We start from the raw sequence: 22,056 nt of genomic DNA on the forward strand, positions 1-22,056 counted from the left end.
AGATGACTGCAAGAAATATTAGCAAAAATATGACAGAATATCATTAGAGATTGACTCATTAAAAGAAGATAGAAGGAACAAAATGAATCCTGTCAAAATTAAGGTGCACAGATCATCTTTGTTACGCTGTAACTGACACCTAGCAAATTTCTAGTTATTAGAAGGTCTAGCCTACCTGGCATAGTAATCATAGCATTACTGATGAGTGAAAGACATCAGCTGCAATATAAAGAAAACCTCCTATTTTAATGTTCAAGCTTAACTTTTTTAGAGGAAAGTCACTATCCTGAATTTGATCTGTTATACATTCCATTGCTATCAGTGTTCTTGTAGAGAATATGTATGCTATAGTAGAGGGAAAACTTCTGGGATAATACAGCAATTTGCAAATGGAACAAATAAGAAAGAGACTATGGCTATGTTTTAATGCCTTTAAGGTAGTTACACAATCATTCCTTCAAATTTCCCCAATGACAGCAAATTAGCCAATAAGGAACTCATGGTGTGACTGCTTCTGCTACCCAACTTAAGTAACTTAAATCAAATTTAGTTTCTCCTATACTATACTGGCACACAGCCATTGATTTAGAAAAGTTTTTAAGCCTTCCAGTCTGTAAACTCTCAGGTCTCTCAGGACTCTCAGAGGTCCATCACTCTTCCTTAATATTGCGTATTTTCTATTCTCTACTGGATATAGAGAAGATGAGATTACGTAGAACTATAATTCATTTAGAGTTCTTTTCGGTTCTCAGTCCTTTGGCCATAAAGAATCAAAAGACTTTGACTTCCTTAACCCTAAAGGGTTAATTAGACTTCTTCCACCTACTGTTCCCTCAGTGGGATCTCATGCTAGTGCTCTGAAGCTGTACTAGGTCAGCCTTGGGCCATCACCACTCTGTTGCTTTACTTTCCCATGAAACTTTCTTGATAGGCATAATCTCTTTCCAGAATAAAATATGCCCCATAATTTGTTCCAAACTCTTTTGTCCCCAAGTGACACAGCGATTTCATTTCACAGCTCTATTTGTACACTAATTCCATAACGTCTGACTTACAATACAGCCTTACTGTCAAGCAAAAGTGCACAATAGCAAACAAAGAGAGACATATTTGACTATTAGCAGGATTGTAATAATAGGCAGAATAGGGCAGTAAATAGAACATTTTTCCTGAACCAATGTTCTTTCTCAGCCCATTTTTACCATAAAATTTCAGTGCCATCTAGTTCTTCCATAATGGTAAATGGCAGAAAAATACCCAGCTTATCTTCTATACATCATATACTGGTTAATATCCTTATTTGTTTGCTCTTTGAATCACAATATTTCATTCTCTTGGAACAGATGATTTACAAATCTCTAAATCTGTTGGGCTTATCCAAACCCTTTCTAGTCTCTTACATATTTTTTGAGAAAACATTATCATATGACCAGGTTTGCTCCAACTCATTACTTATACCTTCACCAGTTTATCTCATAATCCAAATAATATTTTGGAACAGTTGCTCTGTATGGAATTAATATCCAAGAACCTTTTTCTTCTACTTTATAAATTACATTCATTACAGTTATGAATAAAAATTACACTAATCACAATTTTCAAAATTTAAATCCACAACGGCTAGCACCACCTTGCTACACTAACCCATGAAGGAATAATGACAAAATACTTGGAGTGGTTTTTAATTTGCTGCTCTTGCATGCAGTATGATTTATCTTGAGATTTAAAACTGCGCTTAATTGCATATTAAGAGATGACAATATGTGCAACAAGATTTTATTAATACCACTGCCTGTCATATTTTATATTGAAAACAATCTACACTGACTTACTTATAAAAATGAACTTATAACAAAGGCTTACTTCCTGCAAAGTAGCACATTAATATTCTACATAGATTGCAATTGCCATTCTACTGGTTTTATAATATTCAAGTTCGTAAGCAGTTCTGAATAGCAGACAATGACTTGTTCTTTTTCAATGCTCCCCTTGCATTTACATTAAAAGCTTTTGAGAAGACAGCCACTGACTGGTGGGAATAATTTTGACAGAACACAGGTAATTTTTTGGTTTTATTTTGACTCCGTGCAAGTCTGAAAATATTTCTTTGGTCTTTGTTTCTAAAAAAGGTTACTAATTCAAGTATAGAGGCTACTCTAGTAACTGCAGTATTCACTATAGAGACAGTCAAGTTCTGAATTGCTTTAGAAAGATATAGCACAACAGTAAAACCATTAGAGCATATAGACAAAGATGCTGAGAAGAATAATGCAAATTTAATAATATCTTTTGAGAATGAATGGTGGATGTTAATGTGGCATGCAAGTAAATAGAAGGAAAGAGGAGTAAATGCAATGGAAATATGAATGACATACGAAAATTAGTGTAACTGAATACTTCACAATAGCTTTGATGTGAAACTGTGAGATAGCAAGACTGGAAAAATGCAGTGAGTGTGATGAGAGTCATCCTTTGCTGCCAATCCTTCTATGCTGTTTCAAGTGTAGTGGAAAGTGACACAAGAAACAAGTGTTTTCAATGAATTACACTCCCTGTTTAGTCCCAGACTGGTTTTGCTGTGCGTGGTAATCAAATGTGAATATACGATATAATAATATGAATATAGTAAGTGGTATTTCAAGTGGTACCATAGAGAACTTGGTAAGCTGTGAAGAACAGTACAAGCTGTTAGTCTAAATCACTGATTAGGCTGTGCAAATCTATCTCTTCCTAAGAAAACGGGACATCAGAAGCACTGTTACATACTGACTTCATTTAAAAGGACAGATGCAAATCTCCTTTTTCCCATTTCCAACTTGAAATAAAAGGTTCACATGCTTCAACTACGGACTTACGGTTTGTAAACTGCAATACTACAGAGGAGTTGCACAGAAAAAAAATTAAGAAACAGTAATTTCTTTTACTTTTTCTACTTCTTATAATAGCTGTCTCCCATTCTATCTACTGCTGTTAAGTCTATTCTGAAATATTTATCTCTTTCCTAGCACTGTACGAGGTGCTTACTGAAAGATCTCACATTGGCAAATAGACAAATACAAGTGGAAGTAATGCAATATTTTTTTGGTTATGTCCTTCTGTGACCTAACACTTAAGTCTTTTAGTACAAAGAACGTTTGTTCTTTAAAATCAAGAAGTGTACAAGACAAAAATATGAGTATTTACTAAAAAATCAGATGAATAGCAGTTTAGCTTCTAAACAGAGTCAACCAAAAAGAAAAGGTTCTGGAACTAGAAAATCAACAGCATCAGAGCAAACTGTGTAGTGAAATGATAAGGAACAATTATTAAAAATGCAAAGTTGACAGAATGGCAAAAAGATGTGAGAAAGGCAGCAAAATTTGTCTGACAGCAAAAAGCCAAACAGATAGTGACAGTGACTCACCAGCACACTTGGAGAAGTACACCCTAACTAGGAAATCACATCTATTACTCAGAATAAGAACCAGAAACAACAGTAAGATGATAAAGGTATCAGTTATTTTAGCATTTACAACAAAACAGTCCTTGCTGGTATTATTATATGTAGCATTTCCTTAAGTTTGTGAGAGGCATTATTATTTCTATTTTGTGTGTGTATATCAGACTGCAGAAGGCTGAAATTTTATGCAGTCCATGAAATCAAATCAAAAAAGTTCTCCTTTGCTGCTACTTTATTTACTTATTAATCAATTCTCAAAGGTTTTTCTTTTTGATGCTGTTGTTTTCACATCTTATGACACAGTTACTTTACCCTTCCTAATTCCAAATTCATATCCATTTAATGGCATTTCTAAAGCACAAATACCTTTGAAGGGAAGCGAAGAGCATGTAAAACAAACCAAATGAACAAGCTCATATTTTTCAGCACAAATATCAAATGTTTTGACTTAAGATTCTTACAGCAAAGAAACACAGGCAAACCAGAGTAGTAATTCTGCCTCTTTTAAAAATAGTCGCAGGTTCTTAATGATCATGTAACTGGAAGTAATCACTAATGCATTACGATGTTTTTACATAGCCTTCAATTTTAAATCTAGACTGAATCACAACCACCATGCTGCTTGGTCTGAAAGTTCAAGTGAAAAGTCATGACATCTTTTTCAGAAAATGAATTTGACTGTCGTTCACAAAGATATAGAGCTTTATCTTAAAGATGATAAAACTACAGAAGTCACTATTTTTACTTGTATGGTGCCAGTATGTCAGCTGAATTTTCCAGGTATCAACATTACAAATGGAAACTTATGCTGATGTAAACATGAACCCATTAAAAGAAATTGTGAGAGAACTGATAAAGCATTAAATAATCTATATGTAGGGAATAGAAGAGGAGGCAACTAATGGCACTGAAGGTATGGTAAAACAATGCAAGTAACTGATGAGAGAAGCTAAAGGAACCGTAGAATATGAATAAGCAGTGGAGTTAAAAAACAAAACCAAAAGCAAAATCAGTGAGAACTTTAAAGTATGTAAGGAATAAAAGCAAAATCATATATAAAACCAAATATATCCTGCTAAATATATGTATGACATTTATAAGTATTTATACAAAACCCCCAGAAATAGTTAAGACCGGTTTATCCTCCAGTTCTGAAGTGGAAGAAGAAAAGGATATTTCTATTCTAGATGATACTGTGGACAGAACTGAAAAAGTGGGTATATGAAACAACTTCTGCAACAGCCTAACACTTTATTAAGATATGCTCTGAGGTTCTTTCCAGAGCGTCTTTGTAGTATTTCTCACAATGTCAAGACCCACATTAAAACATCAAGCATATGTGTATACTAAGCCACAGATCACTCCTTGGAAGATCTACTTCAACAGGATATTGCACTTGCCAGAAAGGCAATGGGGCCTGTCTGCTAAGGAATTTCCTTTATTTAAGTACATAAAGATCATAGTCCTGTCCTCTACGCTGATGTTGAATATTACAAAAATACAAAAGTTTCCTGTGCAAAAAGTGTTACATTCAATACAAACATAACTTTTCATGGTTTGGACTGCAAATAAGGATTATCAAAGGAAGCATAACTTTCTTCTATCCAGAAAGAACTTGGCACTAGCAGATATTTGATTAAATCACAAAATCAGAGTTTACTTTCATACAGTTAATTAATTTTAAAATAGCACGAAGAAGTGGAAAAGTAAAATTTATTATTATGGCTAATCATTTCGGGGACTATAATTATTTCTCAAATAGCATTTGTAAGATGCCAATTTATTTTAAGTATCACAGTTCACTGCTTGTGTTCCTGGATACAATTGACATCTAATAAAACCCATCTATGTTTTATTTATTAACTTAGCAGACAGACGTGCGCTTACTACATTTCACATTAATTGTTAGTATTTCCCTATAGCAATGAAGCCCTGAAGGTCTTGTTAGAAATGTCAGCTGCAACTGGATGCCTACATTTGAGCTTTTCAGATGCAATGCTTTTACAATTAACTATTCAGACTTCTGAAAAAAAAAAATTTTTTTTTCATTTACCAATGACAGGAACAGTTATAATTTGATAAAAGAACTGTTCATTGATGCTCCTGCAGATCCCTAATATACCACTAGGGTAATTAAATCAATATGCCTTTATTTCAACATAACTACAAAAAAAATCCACTGACTACACTGTCAGCCTGATTTTATAGCCACACTGTTAGCTAGAAATTCTTTAAAATCTTTCTATTTCACATAACACATTTGACTGCAAAACCTGACCTAATCCTTACATGTCCTGCTGAAGGGAACAGAAATAAGTTGGCTTTTCAGACTCTTACCTTTAGATTACTTTTTTTAAGTCTTCTTTGAAATATGGAACTTAGCACAGGCTGATATTTTACAAGTAAGGTATTATAGATCAGATGCCTACAGCATCTCATCTTCGTAAGCACAATTCTAGAAATCTGTCCCCTGTTGAGCTAAATGTAATTAAAAAAAAATAAATAAAAAAATCAGTGCACAGATTACAATAAGATTTGCCATGTTCACAGCAGTTCCTGCATGCACAGAAATTCATTGGGAGCCACCACTTCTGCACAAATAAAGCACCCTCAGTCACTGTATACCTGTATACGGATAGTACCAGAGGAGAAAAACATTTGTTGTATTTCCTAACACCACATTTCTTATTAGAAGACAGAAGTGGGCATGAGGAGTGAATCTTTAAAGACAATGCAACAAATGAAAATTAGAGATCTGGGTTGAGGTGGTGGTGGACTTAAATGCAATGTTGTATGCTATCTACTACTCTGACAGAGTTTCTCACATCTGCAACAGTAACAGTAAAACGTCTTTAGGGCTGCCAGCAAGGATATTTAAAATGCCATGCTTTGGTTTCTCTGCCCTCACTCTTCAGGCAGGAGAATTAATCAGGAAGTACCTCAGGATGACAAAAAATGTGCCAAGGTGCCATGTCAGCAACTGGTCCTTTGTCTCTAACGGGAGATCTGCTGCTTGCAGGCTTGGCAGCATCACGTCTGGGTGCTGCCCCACAGGACCTGAGACTAATGGGGCACCAAGGCCATACGGAAAAGCTAGACCCCCTCCCAGTTTCTTCACCTGTCACCAGAAAGAACAAAAGCTTTGCCATGGCAACTATGTTACGTATTTTTAATCTTTGCTATGTATAGTATAGCTTATTTTGGCTATATCTTTTGGGATTTTGCATTAAAAAGATAAAACTTCTTCCCCATTCCAACACTGTTAAGAAGAAATAAGACTGAATTGCTGGAGAAATCTCAAATGGCTTATTTCTCCATATCCTGATAATCCCTCAAAATCCCCAGTTGATTTCTTGTTTGAATGTCTTATGCTGCAATTTAAAACTGTTCAAACAACAGGAATAAGAGAAAGAAGATATAGATGACATGAAAACAATCACAAACAGTACAGATGACTCACTCTATTAAGGTTTGTTCTCTCTTTAAATCAGACATTTGCACTTGTTATGAATGTGTATTAATATTACTGCGACTGCTGCTTTCTTACACAAATCATAACAGAAGTAGCCGATAAGAAGTTTGAAGACGCAAACAGAGTACTTGAGGTTTGCTAAATGTGGTACACTGGGAATAAGGAGACAGATATAGAGAATCTTGTTTCAAAGCATCAGGTAGGAGAGACAATCAAGGCACATGTGACTGGTAAGCGCAGGCAGCATTACTTAAGAGTTTGTGTGTCAGAAACAATAATAAATGATTAAATTAAGCCTTACACAGGGTCATAATAAAAATTATTAGTACAAAGTAAGGGTTATGCAATGTAGAAGAAAAAATTATAAATCTCTACATAAAAGGAGACTCAATTATACTCAGGTAAATAAAATCTCAACACTTGTTTTAAATACTTATTCTATTATTTTAACAGTACCTAATTTCAGCAATGGTATAATACTATCATATTATAAATCCAAACGTTCAACGCAATTTGGCTGAAAAAATGAGTCCTCTAGTGATTCTAAAAGGCTCTGGATCTGTTTTTTAACTATTGTGTTAAAACAGGACTAGCAGTAAATGGAATGCTATTAGACCACAGCACGTCCAGGACTGGATAATTTCCAACTATCTTAACTGATACTGAAAATTTTGCAGAATTCTAAGCCTCTTTCAAATGAGTTCTAGTAAAAATTTTGGTTCTGCCAGCTGGTCTTCTTCCTTACATAGATATCTTAACAAATACACAAGAAATAAAAAAATAAATCAATGTTTAGTTAACACTGTTGATTGAAGTTGATTCAATATAAAACTAACTGCTCGGACAATTCCTTACACTTCATTCATAGCTTATCTAGCCTGCTATATAACTTCATGCCACTGTAATACTATTTCAGTGTATTCTATCAATCCTGATCAAGACTTTTTTTTAAAATTATTACTTTATTCTAGGCAATAAAATTCAGACAGAGAAAGCCAAAACTCATAAGCTATTATTAAAGAATGAGGAGAATAATAATTGTAAGAAATGAGCAGAATCAATAACAGTTTTCAGATTAGATGTATTAATAGCACATTCTTAAATCCAGCTTCTAGAAAAATCTACTGCCTTCAGAGAAAGGAGTTTGGACTAAATGACTCCCTCTGACCTCAGAATCCATGAATCAATAATATAATTTAACTTTCAAATGCATTTAAAATTGTTTGCAAGGAAATTAAGATGTATGTTCTGAAATTGAAATGTATGCTAAAATACATTTTGAAGAACAGCATTTGCAATAAATACAAATATTTAAAAATGAGCAAAAAGGCTCTTGAATATTATTAATTTTGTCATTAGCATAAAACAACCTAGAACAGCACATATTATTTGAAATGCTATTCAAGTGAACACAGCTGTAAGCTACTCATTATTCAGATCCTCAAACACACGTATAGCACCACTGTAACTGAGCAAAACTCAATCAGTTCTCAGTCAATGGTGCAGTCCAGTAGTCAGTTACCTTTTTTCTCCCAGTTTCCAAAACCAAACTGTTTTTTCCATATTACAAAATATATTACACACGGGTGTTACAGTGAATACTAAATATAAGCAGGGACATCAAAAGTAATCTGCCTGAGAAATACAGAATTCACAAGACTCCAAATATCAAAGATCCAGGAGGCTTTGTCTGGTGCAAATCAGTCACACATTTAATTAGAATACTACTTCAGTTCCTTCCAAAACTCAGGAGCAGAGGAAATCTGCAGTGGAGTTATGTTTCCGTTCCCCTCCCTTGCAATTGATTCAAATTTTAGGCATAATTACCAATGTTAATGTAATATATAAGTAGGAGTGCAGAGTTCAGCTTTATGGCTGAAAGGATCCTAAACTGTTTCAGTCTCAATCCTCACTCTGTGACAGGTTTAAGCACACTTAGGTCACCCCAAAAGATGCTCATTCTGAACACACTTGAAGACATTCAGTAAAATAAGTTTGATAACTAATTATATTTCTTGGTGTTCACTGCAGAAGTAAAAAAGACTACTCCTTTTATAGCAACTTTTCACTTTCTGGAAGACTATTACAAGTGGCCCTTCCCCTCAGTCCTCTCTTTTCCAAATTATTTTATAGAAACTCACATTTTGTCAAAAATATTTTAAAATACATCAAACATGCACACAAAGAATCTTGCACAAATTCCCTATCAAATATGAAAATGCCTTATTCTATGATTTACTGTATTTTTAAATAGCTCAGAAACTTTAAAAACAAATCCAAACCACAATTATCAATTACCATGGTTTTCAGTAAAAATAATATATTCCTGGCATTTTGATCAACTGGTTCTTTATATCACAATTTGCCTAGCTATATACTAGCACAATTGTAATAAATGTTGGGTAACATTCCGCACTCCTCATCATAAAGTATCTTTTACAGTTTGGCCAATTAAGCAACACTATTCATGGAAAATAAATAAATTTTGGGCAAAAAATTAGTATCCTTCCATTTCAGAAGTTATACTTTAAGATGACTAGTGTTACCATATAGCAAATAACACCATAATATTATATAAAAAATGGAATTCTGTAAGCAGTTTAATCTCCATGTTCCTCCTCTAAAACCGCAATGGGAGCAAAAAACCCTCTTCATTAGTCTTAAATCACACATAAGGGAAACCTCAGCAGTTTCATTCTTTCCCTTAAAGTCAGTTTCCTTTATGTTTTTTTACAGTGGTATCTATACTCAGAGAAACAGTCAGGCATGGTTTAGAAGACACTGTCTTTCAGTTACTTGATTTTACTAATTTGTGACCATGGAAAACTGTATTTTAAAAAAAATAATCACGAAGTGGAACTGGTTCCTATGCTACAGACAGAAAATACAGGTATAAACTGCTACTTCATTAAACTCAGACACTAATCAAAGCACACCTTCCTTCAAGCTAAGTAGAGATGAGTGACTCTTGAGCAACCACCGTGTAGAATGAATTAGTGGGACATATTCCAAAGGCTGGTCTAAGGATTCATTAGCAAAATCATGAAACATTGAGATTAAGGTCTATGATTCAGACTATGTTCTTTAATATTGCAAATTAATCCTCCCATTTATTTTATATAGTTTCTTAATGCACTACTAGCTACCTGCTTTTTATTAGGAATGGCAATTTTAAATCAATACAATGTTACTGCAAGCCTAATTTGACTCTTTTATGTCTTCAGTTTTAATTATCTGATTACTGACCATTATGGGGGTTTTTTTCTTTTCTTTTTTTTTGCAAAAGTACTTGCTTCTGTTACAACAGAGGATGGATGATGCTTAATTAGAAAAAAAAAACCAAAACAACTATTTGGTACTTTTTCTGTCCTTGTTATGTGTGCGCATTCAGTCTCTGCTCTGAATACAGAATACTTTTTTTTAAATGCCATTCATTGCTATAATGCTACACATACCACAGGTATTACTTTAACTTCATAATTGCTTTTAGAGAGGTAATGATTTCATACTTTTATGAAAGAATCTTTTAAACATTCGAAGTAGCCGCTAGTGCCAATCATGGCTGACTACACATGATTTTACAATGCCTGCCATCACACAGAACTGCAAGAATTTAAAGCAAAGTTCCTGCTGGCCTCTGTGAAAGTTATGGACACTTATTGCCTTCCTTTCTAAACATGCACTCATAGGTACAAAAGTAAAGTAAAAAACACATACAATAGTGGCCTAAACAGACATCTACAGAAAGAAGTTTCAACCTGAATGCTTAACCCTTGCCAAAATTTACAAAACGAAACCAAGCTCTTATGATAGAAAACACTATCATTTACCTGATCTACAGTGTGGGTGAATTCTGCTGTGTGAGTTGCTTCTTTTGTCTTATTATTGAGAGGGAAAAGTATTCTTTTCACTTGCTATACTTGAAAATTTATACTGTTTTAATCACATCTTTCACATTAGCATTTATGTGACAGAAGCACAACTCTATTCTAATTCTGCTATCCATTTTGGAATTACCAAATGAAATCATATGCCATTTACTTCTGAGAAAAAATCATAGTGAATAAGTAGAAATACTTCTTATTTTTTATGGGAAAGTTTTCAGGCTTAAAAGCTCCTTGCCCTCTTTAGCCTGAGACCTCTGGTTCTACCTCCTCCTGGCTACATTGGAGCTAAGAGTCTGTGAAAGAAAGACAATGACTGGAATTTAACCAGGGCTGACAGAAGTAAATGGAAGATAAAATCAAACAAGTTCTATGTTCTAAGAAATAGTTTTTAAAAAGCAACACATTAGCCTCTCTGTTTCTTTCACTAAAATAACAAAAAAAAAAAACAACAGTAAAGATATGGAACACACCTGAATATACTTTGTTCTAGCCACTGGGGACAAGTTGGGCATCAGTCATTGGGTGGTGAGCCACTGTATAGTGTGCATCAATTGCTTTGTAAGTTCTATTATCATTATTATTGTCTCTCCCTTTCACTGTCCTATTAAACTGTCCTAGTGTCAAGCCATGAGTTTTACTTTTTTTCATTCTTCTTCCCATCCCACTGCGATGAGGTGAGCAAGCAGCTGCATGCTGCTTAGTTGCCCTCTGGACTTAAAACCACAAAAAAAAATGTAATTCCAACTTTAGCTACAAAATAAACTCCAGGTAGCCAATCTTCATCACCCCAAACATAAACCTACTGTATTAATGACTTGTACATCACTTAAATCCTAGCAAGATGAACTCTACTTGTTTTGGAGTTGAACTTGGGACAGCAGCTCCTTATGGATGTGGTGACATTCAACGCAGCTCCTAAACATATGCACTCAAATCCACACCATCATCACAACTGCGACCTAGGATAGTTTCAATTGAGGATGAACCACGGAGTTTGTTCTAACACCAACTCTAACCTGATTGACAGTGAGCTAGCAGAACAAGTGTAGTCTGGCTGGTTGTGACAAACACTCCTAAGCACAGCTTTTCAAGCACTTCCCTCAGTGGTGAGGGTCTTATTTTGATATACTAAACGTAAATGCCATTATAACCCCAAAACCTAACACACTATAGCCACGCTTCTCAACTAACGACCTAAGCTAAGCTATACAGGCCCTTGAAAATCCAGAGTTCAAGACTGCAAACCAAAACTTTTGCTTATCAAAAATGAACGTGCAAAGAACACAAGCAGTTTTTCCATGCTTGATGGCAAACCACAGCATACTGCAGAAGATACACCACTGTGCATGTGCTTGGTGGTTATCACATCTCACAGTGAGCTACATAAAGCGTAGCTCATAAAAACACTTTAACATGTTAGAAAACACTGAACAAGCATCAGTTACTCTTCCTGGTATGGTGATTTAAAGCAATGATGGTCATGCATAAGCTCTATAGGCAGATAAACACAGCTTCAAAGGTATTTTCAGAAAAAAAAAAAACCCAAAGCAATACATGAAGTTCCAATGCAGCAAGCTGATGTTCCTATAAAATAAAAAGAATATTTTGAAAGACAAAGTGATAATTTCACTAGTATCCCCTATCATGCCATAGTTTCAATTTACATCTTACTACATTTAGCTAGGGTCTTATTTAAAGATAGTTTTAATTACCAACTATAGTTACCTCTTCAAAGAAAAATTCATTGTATCTGTAGTTTTTAGTTAGAAATTCTAGGGCTACAAACTCTGCTCATTTTGATTCTATGAAGATATGAAATACTAAAGCAGCAAATAAAGTGCAAAGGCATTGACGGGAATTGTGCATTTATACTGTATCCTGAAAAGCAGCTAGTGAAGCTGTGTGAAAAGTACATTGTAATGGAGACTTTTAACAATTCTCCAAAAGAAAACTGAGAATCAGAAGGAAAATCTGTAACGAAGTATTACCTGGCTTGTAAATTGTAAGAGCACATATGGTATATACGCTAATTCACATAGACAACTGCAATACCCGAAAGCACTAAGCTTCATATTCTGTATCATCAGTCTGTTTTGCAAATCACTGTCAGTAAGCAAGAATGCTCCATGAAGAAAGGAAGTTAACAGGTAGCTTTAATGCTCCTTTTTTTACTGTACCAAAAATTGAAAAAGATTATTTTACTTTACAATCATAGTATTTCTAAGTTTTTTAAATAAAAAACCCTAAAAATGAAAAAAAGATGATTTCCAGCAATATTACTTATTTACTTGTTGAGGTACAATATATTCTGATTTCTGTAATTAAGCATTTTTTCTTTTCCAGCATTATGTTTCCATGAATGGGACAATTCACCATTATTAAGACTAATAATTCTCTAGTTGACAGTAATCCACAGTTCTCCTCATGTAATCAATATTTGCTGCTTCTATTCCCAAACACACCTGAGGTTTTCTGATTACATGTCATCCTCAATTTTGCCAGGCACCTAAGTGCAGTGAAAGCCAATACCTTTTAGCTCTGTATGAATACTTCTAAACTCCTTTTTCCGTAGCACTATCATTTTACGATAGTAAAACAGGGAAGAGGGAAACGGCATGAGCCATTTGTCATTTTCCAGTTGTGCCTGATACACGTGCATCTTTAAATCTAATCTGTAATAGGGGATGACATATGCAGCAAATGCAGGTATACACTCAAAGGTGTAAGGCAGTCTTCCAACATATACTGAGCCTCAATTGATTCTCACTCACATCCTTCAGGGGAGGTATTTATGTTTTCACAAGTCCACATCTCCAAACTAGGTACATATCTATGAGACAAAATACAGATCCAGTGACCATTTCACTCAGCTGTTATTTCCTCTGTTATCAGTAGCATCAGTAGTGACATGAAATAAAAATCCTATATTTACCCAGAGGACTGTCTTGCAGCATCCTTAACCATACACAATTTAAAATAGTTTACAATCTGTGCTTACCAGCACAATAAGGAAAGAAATGACAACTTAAAAGGATGAACAGATGTCTAGATGCAAGTTTAATTATTTTCATGAGGTCTACGTGGTATCAATCTCTTTTCTTCTACCTGGGTGAATATTACAAGCCTGATGAATTAGTAAAAGTCATTAACAGAAACTAGAAAAAAATCAAATATGCTGGGTAGCCATTTTAGCATCTTGAATAACAGTGGACTGCAAAACGCATTTAGTTTTTCTAGCTGCATAATATTCTCAGCTATTTTTTATAACTAATGATTTTAGCCATTTTCTACCATGTTTGGGAAAAATAGTGTAGCTTTATTTTTTCTAGCCTATGTAAAAGCTCTATTACAACATATATGAACTTACGATTGAAGAGATTAGACATGTTGCATAATTGTAGTAGACTTTGGAAAAAGGAGGTTATCTGAAGGATTTTACATCACATCACACATACTCACATGTGGAATAAAGCATGTAGTGGGTACCATACCTGCACAGAGCATCCACTGGATAGAGATGGCTGTGTGGAGAAAGGCTTATGAAGACAAGGCCTGACATTAATAGCTTAGTTCTTAGCACTTCAAACCTTTCTGTTATCCAGCTGAATGCAGCTCCAGGCAAAGTCAATTTTCCCCGACGGATTGATTACCAACCAAGCTAGTCCATCCTGACATTTGCAATGTCAATTTGCAGGCTTGCTAGAAAAAAAGGGCTCTTCAGCCACAGGAATATTTTAGCCTTTCATTTGCTTCTACATAGAGCTGTTGCCATGTAATTTGACATTTCAGTGACACAACTGTTTGCTACATCATGCTGAATGGCAACAAAAAACTTGGAAAATGCTCAACATCATACTGCATCCATGCTCCTTCTTGTTCTTTTTCTTCCTAAATATATTGCTACACACACTATTTAACAGTTTATGCCTCTTCATACGCAGAGGCATACATACCAGACACACCATAGCTGAATGCATGTTACACGAAGCTCCAATACATGCATCTTGCGCCCTAGTTCATCATTAATCTCTTCCAAAGTTGTGTACGCTTTAAGAATTTGAATGCATGGAAACTAAGCTAACTTACTAATTATCCTAAGTGAAATACAACTTGTTACAAACATCTAATAGGATTACCTACCCAAGTTTGCCAATGTTCAGACAGAAGTACACTTCACATGACTACCTGTTACAACTGTTCCGGAGGATCAGGTCTTTCCTGGTATAACAGCCTTAGTCCAGATCATCCAAAGGAAATCTCCAGAGAGCTACAATGAGATTTTCCCACTTTAACTTCAGATGCCAATAACAAATACCTATATTTCAGCTCATCAGCTTTAGTTTCCTTTCTCATAGACAGAAAAGAGAAGCAGACAGCTCTAGGGCCAGTTATCATAATTATGTCCATACAAAATAGGTTGGATAAGAAATGCCCCTTTCTCTCCCTTGCCTATAAAGCAGAATTAAAGTTAGACAATCAGATGGAAACATCATAGAAACCTGAAGATAAGTGAGACAAATGCTGCTATACATCTAACTTGTTTGCTTTATTCTCAAGAATTTAACATTCAACAGAGCCTTGCACAACTACCTATCTTCATGTTCGCTAATTTTTATTTAACTTTAGTTGCTTTGTTGATTTCTGTGAGTAGACAGCAGTGCCTACTACACACACCTAAACTATGATGGATCCTACCGTGTATCCCATGTCAAAGTCTAACTGCACCATTTGTTTCAAGAGAAAAGTTAGCACCCACATCTGGATTTAAACTTCATGCTTACATATAATACACATTAAGAACTACAGATAACTTGCTGGTTTTATTCTAAGAATAAAAACTATTCAGTGTACACGTTCTGTGACAGAAATGTCTTAAAGTTTTAAAAATGGAAGAACAGTTTACAGAAAGTAATGCCATATTAAAATATAATGCTCAACAATCCGTGCATTAGCAATTACTGAATAACAACGCTTTTCCAAAACCCCACAGTCCTTTTGGCTGTTTTCAAATTTATTTTCTGTTTTTTAATTTTCGTTTTCAGAGATCTTGCAATTAACACCTGGGGGGCTAGAACTGGGCATTGAACCAATATGTGCTTTCTATTTCTGTCCCCTGTCTTTGAAACAGTTATCATAAAGCAATATCTGCTATCATGGTGAGGAGCTCAGCATTTGAAAAATAATCCATCTTCCACAGTATCGTTCTGAAATTTTAGTATCTTAAAATTGTATCTGCTCTGCAGTAAGAATCCAGTTGGGGATCAGAAGATTTCTATTCCATAGGAAGATAAGGTTCAGTTACTGTACTCTTATAAGCCGTATTTATGAAGCATGAAAGGTTCCTATTACAGACGAAAATGAAAAGTACATATCCAAAATCAGTAAAAAGTAAGGGATCCAACTGAGTTTATATTAATGTGCTTTTGCCTAGGAGTCAGTGTCCTGGTGTCAGCAAAGTGCTGAAGTTATGAGCTTCACTTTAAGCACGTGATGAAGTACTTATATGAATTAAACTAAATGACTAACTTGAGAGTTTACTACCATGTAATTCACCCTAAACGGGTGAAAAATCAGGGTAACTATACTGTTTTACAAGCTCCTTAGTTACTTTTATTTTCTATATTAACGTGTGGGAATATTGGTCAAAATATTAAACAAAATTGTATTATTCATATATTTCACAGTAATTTGTTATATACTAAGATTAATAGATTTAGTCAATTAGAGAAGGATATCAAAAATATGCAGAGTAAACTGTTTTTTCTGGTGTAGTTAATTAGATACACCCTCCTATAGTCAACTTATTTTTTTGAATTTTAAATGCTAGGGGCATAGATAGCTCTTTGAAACTGTGGGTCACAGATAAGCAAAGAGGGCATGCATACAAACTCACTGAAATCAATGAGAATTTTAAAGTGAAAACATTTCAATATCTATCAAAGAACGTACCCAGAAACCAATATAACCAGAGCTGAGCAGATTTCCTATTGAAGAAATGATTGAATATAAAGTTCTGGAATACAAAGATTTTACAAACTATTTGTAGCTTAGCTCAAGTCTTAATGAGGAAGTTAAAATAAAAATGCTGAGATAGCTAGATGGTTCACTTTGAAAACTTAAAGGGTTGTTTTCAATCCAAGTCAGTATTGGAAAACATCTTCAACATTTTCTTTTTAAAAAATATAATTATACAAAAATAAACCACAGAAATTTGCTTGGATAAACAAGCTGTATTTTCAATTTATGTTTTTCACCAAATGTTTAAAAGTCAATTGCAAGCTAACCTGAATACATGCCACTCAATTTCTTTATTTCTCCCATCTGTCAACAATTACAAAAAAGGAAACAAATAACAAAACAAAAATAAAGCAGGTATTTGCACAGCTCTACTTGTAACTAAAACTCCGAGTCCCTAATTTGATTGTCTTAAGTGGAAGACATGAAAAGCCTTTGCAATTAACAGCAGCGTTGCTAAAGTAGCAAAACAGGATTAGGATACTTGTCAGCTAATGAAATTTGATTATATGCAGTATTATCCTTCCACAAATTTCAATTTAAGTATTTATGAAGAATCTTTTCTACAGCTGTCATTTGGTATATTTCAAACTGATATAATATTGTAAATTTCTATTATAAAACAAGAAAAAATGTTAATCCTTTTTAGAAGGAAAATACAAAAATAACGCTACAGAAAGTCAGAAACATTTAGAAGCAGGTCTGTAAATCAGGCTGTCAGAAATGCTAGAGTTTAGCATCCTGCTGTGACATGTAGAAAGGTGTTTGCTTAGCAGTACTTCCAGAAATAATTATCACATACAGAACATATAAAGGGTTGTAAATGACCACAACATATCTATTTGGACTAAATGTAAGGATGCATAAACTTTAAAAACATTGACTTCAGAGCAAGCAAATCAAACCAGAACTTCAGTTACTTCCCCTACATGAACTACAGCTTTTAAAAACTTGTAGTCCTACAAAGTGTCGGCCACAGATAAACACTCAGCTCCTGTGGCTTCAAATTCAGCCACCTTGAACCTTCTGCTGTTCCCAGAAATCCACAGCACTGCGCTGGGGAGGTTGTGAACATTTCAAAACTACTTCGTCATTGTAAAATTAGTCACTGGAATCTCTGAACTCACTTCCACTGCCTGAAAATCATTTACTCTTCTGATGGTCACTTAAACACAGAAGTGTTTCAAAACGACTTGGAAGAATGACTTGGTAAGGTTATATTAAAGTTCTATTCCAGACTGCAGTTTGTGGATGGTTGACTAAAATGCATTAATCTTCCAAGAAACATTTATATCACTGGCTGAGAAAAAATATAAATAAATTATTGTATCAGTTGAGAAGGGAAAAAGAGAAGGGAAAAAGAGAAGGGAAAAAGAGAAGGGAAAAAGAGAAGGGAAAAAGAGAAGGGAAAAAGAGAAGGGAAAAAGAGAAGGGAAAAAGAGAAGGGAAAAAGAGAAGGGAAAAAGAGAAGGGAAAAAGAGAAGGGAAAAAGAGAAGGGAAAAAGAGAAGGGAAAAAGAGAAGGGAAAAAGAGAAGGGAAAAAGAGAAGGGAAAAAGAGAAGGGAAAAAGAGAAGGGAAAAAGAGAAGGGAAAAAGAGAAGGGAAAAAGAGAAGGGAAAAAGAGAAGGGAAAAAGAGAAGGGAAAAAGAGAAGGGAAAAAGAGAAGGGAAAAAGAGAAGGGAAAAAGAGAAGGGAAAAAGAGAAGGGAAAAAGAGAAGGGAAAAAGAGAAGGGAAAAAGAGAAGGGAAAAAGAGAAGGGAAAAAGAGAAGGGAAAAAGAGAAGGGAAAAAGAGAAGGGAAAAAGAGAAGGGAAAAAGAGAAGGGAAAAAGAGAAGGGAAAAAGAGAAGGGAAAAAGAGAAGGGAAAAAGAGAAGGGAAAAAGAGAAGGGAAAAAGAGAAGGGAAAAAGAGAAGGGAAAAAGAGAAGGGAAAAAGAGAAGGGAAAAAGAGAAGGGAAAAAGAGAAGGGAAAAAGAGAAGGGAAAAAGAGAAGGGAAAAAGAGAAGGGAAAAAGAGAAGGGAAAAAGAGAAGGGAAAAAGAGAAGGGAAAAAGAGAAGAAAAGGGCCTCTACCACATTTCAGTAGCAGAAGACAGACTGACAGCTTACTGGGAGGAAGCAGAAGCAGAGCAGGGCACTCTCCTTATTCTTGAACTGAATTCCTGAATATAGGAGAATTAAATTATTTCTCTGGGTGAACACAAAGGGCTGCTTAAAAAATAAAAAAGGTGAAAGGGAACCTTAGTAAGTGTTTTGTCAGAAAATCTTTCTGTTTCCCAATGCACAATAATAAACATACATTTTTGCACTTGCAAAGGTGGGAGGCATTTTGAGGCTCTTGGTAGCAGAAAGTCTGGAAAGCGGTACTGTAAACTGATAATAGATAAGATTAGCAGCAAGCACAAATGCAAGATAATTAAAATGAGACAGATGGAGGGCTGCAGGTAGCAGAGACTTAACCTGAAAACGAATTGGTCCTAACGCTGAAAAGTTTATGTAACAAATGCATTTTACTATCCTGAATTTCAGTTTCCATATACTAAGCATGATAAAACAGAATAAATTTACAAGATCATAAAATACTTCTATTTTTTCTTTTCAATTAATGATCACAAGTCACTGCCCCATCCCTATTCCCTTCCTGCACCCCCCTGGAAATTGTCTCTCACTTCACAGGCACCTTCCCTTCAGCGCTTTCTTAGGCTCCTCCAGAAGTACAACTGAAGGTTTCAGTTTCTGGATGGGGATTGGTGGAGTAGGAACAGATTAAGCAGAGACATAGCTCCAACAGAGGTGAAAAAAGGAAACAAAAAAAAAAATAAAAAAGAGAAAACTGCTGTACCATCAACTAGTGACTCACTCTTGTGAGACTGGCATTTAAGCAATTTATTATTCCACCTGCTGCGTAAAAATTGTTCAGGTATAAAATTACTATATTCCCTGTGTTTATATAAGAATAAATTCTTCTGCTGTCTTCCCATAAATAAACATATTACACTGCCAGTAATAAAATAATCTGCCATTAGGAAAATCAAAATCACTTGTGTAGTTAGAGAAGCTTTTACAGCTAAAATCACAGGATACTAATTTACTTCCGTTTTTTTCTACTCCAAGTTACAGTTTTGCAATCTCTCTTATTATGTTCTTAAAATCAAATCATATCATATAAAGGATCATATGATCCTTTTCAACATAAAGTGAAGCCAAAGAGGAGTCACATTCCTTTTAGAAATTTTAAAAAATAGATTTTATGTACCAAATAGGAGAGAAAAACTTTAAATAATTACAGGATGGCAAGGTTAAGTAGTACAGTAGTAGTTAACTCAAAGTGCAATGCTCAATGTAAGTTTTCATCTTTGCGGAGCATTGGAGAGTTCTGTGTTGCCACTGGCAAAAACTCTGCTCAAAGGAGGAATGACTAATTTCAATAAATAGGTCAGATTTAATAATGGTAAAAATGAAAAACTTGTTTAAACTCAAAAACCAAAACTACTTTTTTTTTTTTTTTTAATTACACACTTCCCTATTGTTACATTTGTTTAAAGTCTCTTTGCTTTTGGCTGCCATCAATAACTCTGGTATTCTACTAGTGACTTAAAATAAGACACAGCTCATCGTCTAACTCTTTCCAAACTGGCCTTCCTTAAGCCTTTTAAGAGTACCATTCAAACATACTAGAAATTTGGGTTGGAAATTACACGTTCCCTCTCCAGCAGTCAGAAATTACTCCCTTTCATATACTAGAATTAAGTTAAGACTGCTTAAGCAACACTTAAATTATTTATTAAATTGGACCACCACTAGATGCACCTATGATGACTGTTCTTTATATATATCAATAACTCTATTTGCCACCAAATAAAAAGCTTTTTATTGATCCTTCTACAATACTGTACAACCAAGTCATAACCCCAAGTGAAATTCAACAGTTTGCATGAAGCACATACCACCACACAAACACATGAAAAAATCTATGAAAATCCAACTTATTTCATAGATCTCTTCTCCAAATGGTAAAGGAACATCCACTTTCTCTTCTTCTTTCTCTTTCCTTTAAACTCTATAGTTTATCAGAAAATGACCCTAAGAATGTTTTATCAAAAATCTTATCCCCATTCTATTCTGCTTTTCATCTACTACTCATTGCACCAAATAAATTACAAAGTTAAGTGTTGGATAACTTTCACATCATAAAAATTAATATTATAACATGAAATATGAAATCTAATTCTGAAATAAAATAATGTAGCTTTCTTTTAAGTTTTACATGAGCTAGAGACAGACATAAATCTTTGTTGGTCCAGGTGGATACCTAAGTTATGTCATCAATATATCTATGTCTATCTTGCATAGTCATCAGTTTACACACTGCAATAGTTGTTTCAGCTCATTATTTCAAGTACTTTCCAAATTACAGAGCATGATCTTAAAACCTACACAGTCTATTTATTATACAGTCTGATAATTTTACTTTTGCCCATAAGAACATTTTTTTTACTTTATATCGCTTTTGAATCTGCTGTTGAACTTAAGTGCTGCCATTTTCTCGGTTCTTAAACCTGCATATTCTATAGAATGAGTCATTTATTACATTTTATGGCACACACACCAATCAAACCACGGGGCCATAGGCAGCCTGATCTAGTGCAATGTCCCTGACCATGGCAGCGGGGTTGGAACTAGATGATCGTTAAGGTCCCTTCCAACCTGAACTATTCGGATTCCATGATTGTAGGAAACACTCCCCAATGCTATTCTTCAGCCCTTCCCCAAAAGAAAGATGACAGTACCTGATAAGCTTGTAACAGCTGCTCAGCAAACTGACGTACTTCTGATAGTAGAAGATTTATTAAAGAATTTCTTAGTATGTTGTTCCTTCCTAGCAAAACCAGCGTGTGCGATATAGCATGCAGTGCCTGAAACTAAAGAGAAATAACAGTAGATTTAATCTTTCAAATTACAACTCCATCTTTTTTATCCCAATTACCTTATATAGAAATGGAATTTATATATTACAATTCTAAAGCAAAAACTCAAATTAAAAATTATAGAGAGCTTAAAACTCTAATAATTCCATATATATGAGATTACAAGAAACCCATACCCATTACATAGAAACTTTTCTTTCTCAAAAGATTAGCCCTACAGGAAACTGTAGAAAAAAACTCCACAAAAAGCATCAATTCCTCCAGAGGCAGCTTTTCAGCATTAGCTGTCATCACCCCCATCTTCTGTCATAGAAAGCA

General features: G+C 34.6%; 1 protein-coding gene across 1 annotated transcript in view; it reads right to left on the reverse strand.

Annotated features, from left to right (window-relative positions):
* The window catches only part of MEI4 (meiotic double-stranded break formation protein 4), a 69,511-nt gene that overhangs the window by 14,294 nt on the left and 33,161 nt on the right, over positions 1-22,056 (reverse strand). Inside the window, exon 4 of the mRNA XM_069850160.1 lies at positions 21,601-21,732. Within this exon, the coding sequence (XP_069706261.1) occupies positions 21,601-21,732 (132 nt within the window). The remainder of the gene's footprint in view (positions 1-21,600; positions 21,733-22,056) is intronic.

This window comes from Phaenicophaeus curvirostris, chromosome 2 (genome assembly GCF_032191515.1).
Source record: "Phaenicophaeus curvirostris isolate KB17595 chromosome 2, BPBGC_Pcur_1.0, whole genome shotgun sequence".
Classification (NCBI taxonomy): Eukaryota; Metazoa; Chordata; class Aves; order Cuculiformes; family Cuculidae; genus Phaenicophaeus; species Phaenicophaeus curvirostris.